At 31.2% G+C, this 6,628-nt stretch overlaps 1 protein-coding gene across 3 annotated transcripts; it reads left to right on the forward strand.

Moving 5' to 3' along the window:
• The first annotated feature begins 757 nt into the window (after positions 1-757).
• Positions 758-4,891, forward strand: LOC120625105. Of its 3 annotated transcripts, XM_039892047.1 has the most exons (7): positions 758-881; positions 1,110-1,176; positions 1,827-1,978; positions 2,312-2,458; positions 2,750-2,834; positions 3,444-3,616; positions 4,192-4,891. In XM_039892047.1, exons 2-7 carry the CDS (start codon positions 1,170-1,172, stop codon positions 4,327-4,329), a joined length of 702 nt encoding a protein of 233 aa, XP_039747981.1. In that variant the 5' UTR covers positions 758-881; positions 1,110-1,169; the 3' UTR covers positions 4,330-4,891. The 3 variants fall into 3 exon arrangements, with proteins under 3 accessions (XP_039747981.1, XP_039747990.1, XP_039747974.1); XM_039892056.1 differs by lacking the exon at positions 1,110-1,176 and having other exon boundaries at positions 782-881; XM_039892040.1 differs by lacking the exons at positions 758-881; positions 1,110-1,176 and having other exon boundaries at positions 1,799-1,978.
• Positions 4,892-6,628: the final 1,737 nt, after the last annotated feature.

Below are 6,628 nucleotides of genomic sequence, written 5' to 3' on the forward strand. Positions count from 1 at the left end.
ATGCGTCAAAAATTTCACCCATATACGGCATAGTGATTTCAATATAATATCGATATGCCATGCCATACTCTGCACCTCATTCACAAAATAAAGGGTGACAAAATAATAATGTCAACAGAGATCTTCGTTTCCTAATATTTCTATATTTCTCCTTAGCACGCTGAGTGCTAAGTGTGATTTTCTACCAACGTTTTAAGTACCTAACCGTAAGTAGAAAATCAGTTAAATCGCATGAATGTTAATTAGGATTTATGTGGTATTGAAAGAACGCCATCTTGTGACAGTATTGTTTCCCAGAATTGTAACTAGATGACGCTCTTTCGATACCATATAAATCATAGTTAACGTTAAACTTAGATAAAAAAACTCACACTTGGCATTCTGTACTAAAAAGTGATAAAACGTCTTTGTTTGTAATCAATCTTCATTTTGGTTTTTGTATTGGCATTACTAAAAGTCAAAGTCAAAGTCAAATATTTCTTTATTCAAATAGGCACATAGGTGAGATTTTTGTTGCGTTTAACTACCCCCATACGGGCCATATCTTTGTCAATGACGTGTTAGTGAGGGGAGCCTAAGGTTTATTGCTGTATGCAGAATAAAATTTATATGACCAAATAGGAATTCTTAATCACATTATTTTTTTGGTGCTGGCGATAGAGACATTTCAGTCAAAGTAGCTTTAAGCCTTATAAACCGGTAAATAGGTCAAACGATAATATGTTCGATAAAAATTTTAACATGCGCATCACTACTCACCCTCCCCACGGCAAAAACAGTTGTTCGCGCGCGCGCCATGACAGTATTACGTCGATGGCATTAATGTTGCGACTTTAAGTTCTTAATCAGTATTAAAATTCTACTGTTAAGTTTTTTTTCTTGTAAGTAAACAAACGAATTTCTTGTGTTTATTATTTTAGTTACTAACCATTTATTTCACTTTATAAATGCTAAGTTTTCAATGTTTACCTTGGCTCAATCAAGTAGAATAATAATCCGCAAAGCAAATGAAACAACCTTAGAACCTAACGTGTTGTGTACAACGAAATAACGTTATAATATATATTTGTGTAACGTTATCAATTTTGTATAATTGAAGTTTATATCAGGTACCACGTCAACGTAACTCATTCAAGCTGGCGATTAACAATTGGTGGAGGGAGCCGGATATGGGAGGTGAATTTTTCCTTGTATGTTTTTTTCTCCCTGATATTTTTATAAAGTTTAAAATCATGTTTTTAAAGGTGGTTTCTGGGCCTAAACGAATCTCTCAACTATATTGACAGGTCCAAAAGTAATGCTATCTCATTTATTACGCTCTTCTTAAAAAGCAGCACTGCTTTAGATCTGACAATTTAATAAAGATTTGTGCACCACCGTAATAAAAATATACATAAAATGCTAGGAACAGGAAAAACTCGATTCTCGATTTTTATTGAAGATAATATTTGTAAATAAAATATAATAATTATTTAAAATTTTATTTTATATTAAAATATTTTCCAATGCGAGACAGAAACAAGAGAATTTAGTAACAATTTCAAAGAGAATTGAGAATTGATTGAAAGAGAGAAAGAGAATTTAGTATCAGAGTTATATAGGAAACGAGTGTATCAAATACCAGCAGCAGGAATGTGATATTGATCCTGTGTGGCCCTTGGAGTTTCTTTATAACTTCTTACTTAAACAACATTGTAAGGAAATCTGTACGCAAGCTAACTACCGAGGAGCAGTAGTATTGTAAGATTAAGTTTTCCCTCTTCCACTTCTATGGTGAGAGCTATTAACAACTAAGCAAGTTGAAACATACTTAATGCTAATTTCAGGGGAGCGCGAGGGCTGCGCCGCATCACGGATGTGGCGCAGCGCTTGCGGTATGCTGGTTTGTCCAGGGGCAGATGAAGCATGGCAGCAAATTGTTGATACCTCGGCGTCAGACTCTGTGTGGCATTCGTTGAGAAATTGTATTGCATATCAGGTATTTTTAATTAAGAAAACTGACTATCACTATCTATAAACTGATTAAGTATTTAAAATATAAATAATCATTCAAAAATAAAATGTAACCTCTTGAAAAAAAACACAAACGTTTACATATATGATTTCAAATACACAATTTGTATTTTAATACATGAAGAGAATGCGCCATATGACTTAATATATGAAATTTTTATATTTTGTATTTATGGGCAAGTGCACTAATATATTGGCAAAATAATCTTCTTCTTTGTCACACCGCACACATGCAATATAATATTTTTTATCAATTCTTGGCGTACTGTGTGACAAATTATTGCTTATTGTTTTACAGGCAGGAGTATGGCAAAATCTCCTCATAAAAGGGATCCCTGATGTAATGCATTCTGCTGCTTTCAAGCTCGCAATAGTTCTACGGCATACACCATCTGAGCTCACTGTGGGTCTTCTGGCTGATATGTTGCATTTACATCCTCAGTCTGTTAGTACTAATGTTTTCTGTTTGTTTCATCAGCATAAATATAAAAACAATAACGGACACATCCTAGGATAATTACTAAAATTGGCTAACATATTACACATAAATACACTGTACAGGTGCTATCATCAATAGAAGTTACAGTGGCATTATACTAGAACAATCCAAAAACCTTTGTTGCAATATTGTCAAGTTTGGATGATTAAAATGTAAAAAACTAAAATCGGATTTATTTATCATTTTAATTTTTTAGATTAAATTAAAATATTGTATTCAAGAAAGTATTATTTTCAGCAAGATTTAACAGCATACGTTCTGGCCTTACTAACAGATGATGAAGCATGGTGCGGTAGTTGTGGGGCTAGTGCCGGTATACCAGGTATGATATACATTATTATTCCCATTATGTTTTATCCCTACTAAACGGGAGATTACTAGTTTGTTATAGTCACAGTTAAATTTGTTGTAGATATATTATATTCATTATAAAACTTTTTTTAAGCCGCTAGTCGAAATTTTTATAAGAAATAGTTGTTGCTTGCGACTTCGTACGCGTTTTTTTTTTAAAGCATTTGATAGAAACAGTTTATTTGGAAGATGTGTGGCATTAAATTTGAGTGTAGTAAACAGATATTTTTAAATTGTTTATAAATTCAAATTTTAGTAGCAAAATTTGCTACTTTGGGTTTATAATATTGCAATTTTCTTATGGATAACCTATTTCTCTGAAAAGAAATTTCGTGATAGTTTACCTTTCTTTTGGGGAAAAAATTGGTGAAAATCGGTCCAGTACTTTCGAAGCCTATTTGGTACAAACAAAAAATAAACAAACAAAAAAATCTATTTCTCTTTATAATATTTGTATCAGAATGTAACTTTGATAGCGGCAATATGATGAATGCTATTTCGCTAATGCAATGCTTTCTATTTGGCTAAGATTTAATTGAAACATTTTCATGTTTATGTTATTCCACATTTGTGATTGTAGGTGTAGCTGGAGGTATGGGGGGCGGGGCGCCGCTCCGTGACCTGCAACTTTTTGGCGACTGCGAGTTGGCCGTGCTTGCCTCTTCACGTGAAGAGTACGATGCACATGCTAAGCTAGTACGCGCCGAGTATAACAATCTATCACATGAAAAATATGTGGAACTGCGTATAAAGGTAAGATATTAAATACAATCATATAACTAAGGCATTTTATAACGACAAAATAAACGAATGCACATATCTTTATTTTAAATATAAATAATAAATAAATATACTACGACAATACACACATCGCCACCTAGCCCCAAAGTAAGCGTAGCTTGTGTTATGGGTACTAAGATGACTGATGAATATTTTTATGAATTATATATACATAAATACTTAGAAAATACATATAAACACCCAGACACTGAAAAACACTTAATGCTCATCACACAAACATTTTCCAGTTGTGGGAATCGAACCCACGGCCTTGGACTCAGAAAGCAGGGTCGCTGCCCACTGCGCCAGTCGGCAGTCAGTATTTTAACGTAGGCATGTCAAAATATATAAATGTATAATACTGTCATAGACGTAGAGGATGTTTTAAGGCCATCAACTGTTTTTTCAGTAACCTCCTTTATTTTTTCTCACGACTTGAATAAAAGCTATAAGAGCCAGAGGCTCTGACTTGATATATTTTTTAACTTAATGTTAGTAAATGTTAAAATACCTATATATCGTTTATTTATGTGTTGCTCTCCTTCTAGGTTTTAAACCAATTTGCCAAAATACCAAAGCTGTACCATACACCCGAGTTTGAGTGTTTTGAAGCTATCGCGAGGGAAAATATTGAGCGTGAGATCTGTACTCTGCAAGAACATCTGCTTGCTGGACCACACGAATAACATAGGTCGCAAACTTATGATTTTTAGTAGATGACTGCACGATGGCTGTTATTATTTTAAAAGATTGACATAATTTATTAATGAAATTAATTTGAATTGTTGTATTGTTCAAATTATTAATTATTCATGGAATGCCATGAATTAATTCTCTTAATATATGTTTTCTAAGTTTACCATAATTTATAAAGAATTGCAATAGCTTATAAATTAATTTGATGTAAAAGATAAATTAAAATAAAGGCTATTTTAAAAATAATATAAGAGATATGATATTGTAAATATCCTGTTGTTGCGTCATTATTATAAAATGACTCAATAAGATTTTTCATATTAGCTTAACATTTCTTTAATAAATATTTAATGTATAGGAGGTATATGAAATTTTAATTTCCGATTGCTAGAATAGATTGCATAATAATAAAATGAGGAATTAAAAGGAATCTCGTTCGAGTTTAAACAAATAATTATAATAAGAGAATTACATAATGAGAAATACCCAAATTTCTAACCTCAAGAGGCCTAGTCAAGGAGGAGTGCAGTCAATTTGGGAAAAATAGCACTTTTTTTGGTCTGTCGAAATATTTAATCTATACATTAGCACCAACAACATTATTAAAATCTTAATTCACGTGAGAAAGACTGGATTAGGACTGAATATATTATTGACAACTCTTTTAAATTAAAAATTGTAGTTAGGTAGTAAAATTTTAATCCTGATGAAATAAAGATGGGACGCAGCTTTTATGAATTGCATTATTATTACTCGTTTTTAGCTATCTACTTATCAAAAGAATTATGAATAACCTATTTATTATTTAATGTTATATGCACATACTTAATTGTGATATTTTTTATTTTTATTTCTATAAATTTAAAAACCACAGATTTTTTTAATGTTTAAGTACTTTAACTTTTGTTTTATCCTGTTTTATGCCAAGTAACATATTATTTACAACAACTTAGATTATGTTATTATTTAAAAGATAACTTCAAAAGCATTATATAAGACATACTTACTAAGCATAATATAGAAAATATATAAATAAAAAATAATAAGTAAATTGTACTAAATAACGTTATTGTTTAAGATATAAATAACTGGTTAAAAACTCCAGCTGTTGTAACTGTTTTACCTATTATGGTCTAAATACACTTTATTTTGAGTAAAATGCTATTTTTTTATGATGAAGCCTAGAACTAATAAATTGCTGATATGTACCAATTACTCCAATTTTTTTTTAAATTGAGTTTAGAATGACTTGTAGAACCTTTTCCTCATATAATTACCTTATACACTCGTGAAACTATGAAATTACCATATGTAGGTACCCTTAACTCATATGTTATAATTCATATTTCGTTCACTCAATCACTGCCACAAAACAATATTACTCCAATCAATTCACAGATCAATGATAAGAATAACTAAAAAAGATGAGCTGCCAAGCTATTTTGCGTTGCTGTACGACGCTTCGTAGAGACCGATTAGAGGCATGGTTTTAATAAAACTGCCATACCATTGACAGGTTAGTCTACTGCTATCTTAGACTGCATCAACACATTAAAGGTAAACCTACAACATATATTTAATAAACAAATGAAGCACGTGAAAGAAGTACCTAATAAAAATTAAACAGGAATGTGGACTGCTAAGATATAAATATATTATGACCAAGATATTTAAAAAATCAAAGTAAATTCAAATTCGAAATTACACTATTCATGTAGGCCTATCACAGGCACTTATGAAGCGTTTATACATATTATTTGTTTACATAATTGTAAGGGGATGGTGATAACTTCGTTCGCCAACTTAAATCTAAAGCTACGAGGGTTCCAAACGCACGCCCTGGTCTAAGAGCCCACAACAAACTTAGCCGGGTAAATTTTTTTGCTATCACCATCTTCCAGTAAATTTATATTAAGCTATGAAGCTAAAGCAATTCACACCCAAGCTTTTTTATCGTTTAAATAATCCTTTATATTATAATAGGATTTTTCTGTAAGCTTACGTTTTATATAAACTTTGACTTTATTGAGAGACATCTCAAATTATATAATAATATACAATTGCCCTTGAATGAATTTGCAATTTTGTGAAGCCTAGTAAACTGCACAACAAGTTTATTTTTGCTTCTAATATTTATATTGTTACAGTGCATTTTCATTTTGATATATTTTTATGGACATAAATTAAATTTTCATATAGGTACTGACTATGCACTGTCATTATTTTAACTTCTTTAAATTTATCCCTTAATGACTCTCTTGGCCCCATTTTATATAGGTATCGCACGAA

The sequence above is a fragment of the Pararge aegeria genome, chromosome 1, assembly GCF_905163445.1.
Source record: "Pararge aegeria chromosome 1, ilParAegt1.1, whole genome shotgun sequence".
In the NCBI taxonomy this organism is placed as follows: domain Eukaryota; kingdom Metazoa; phylum Arthropoda; class Insecta; order Lepidoptera; family Nymphalidae; genus Pararge; species Pararge aegeria.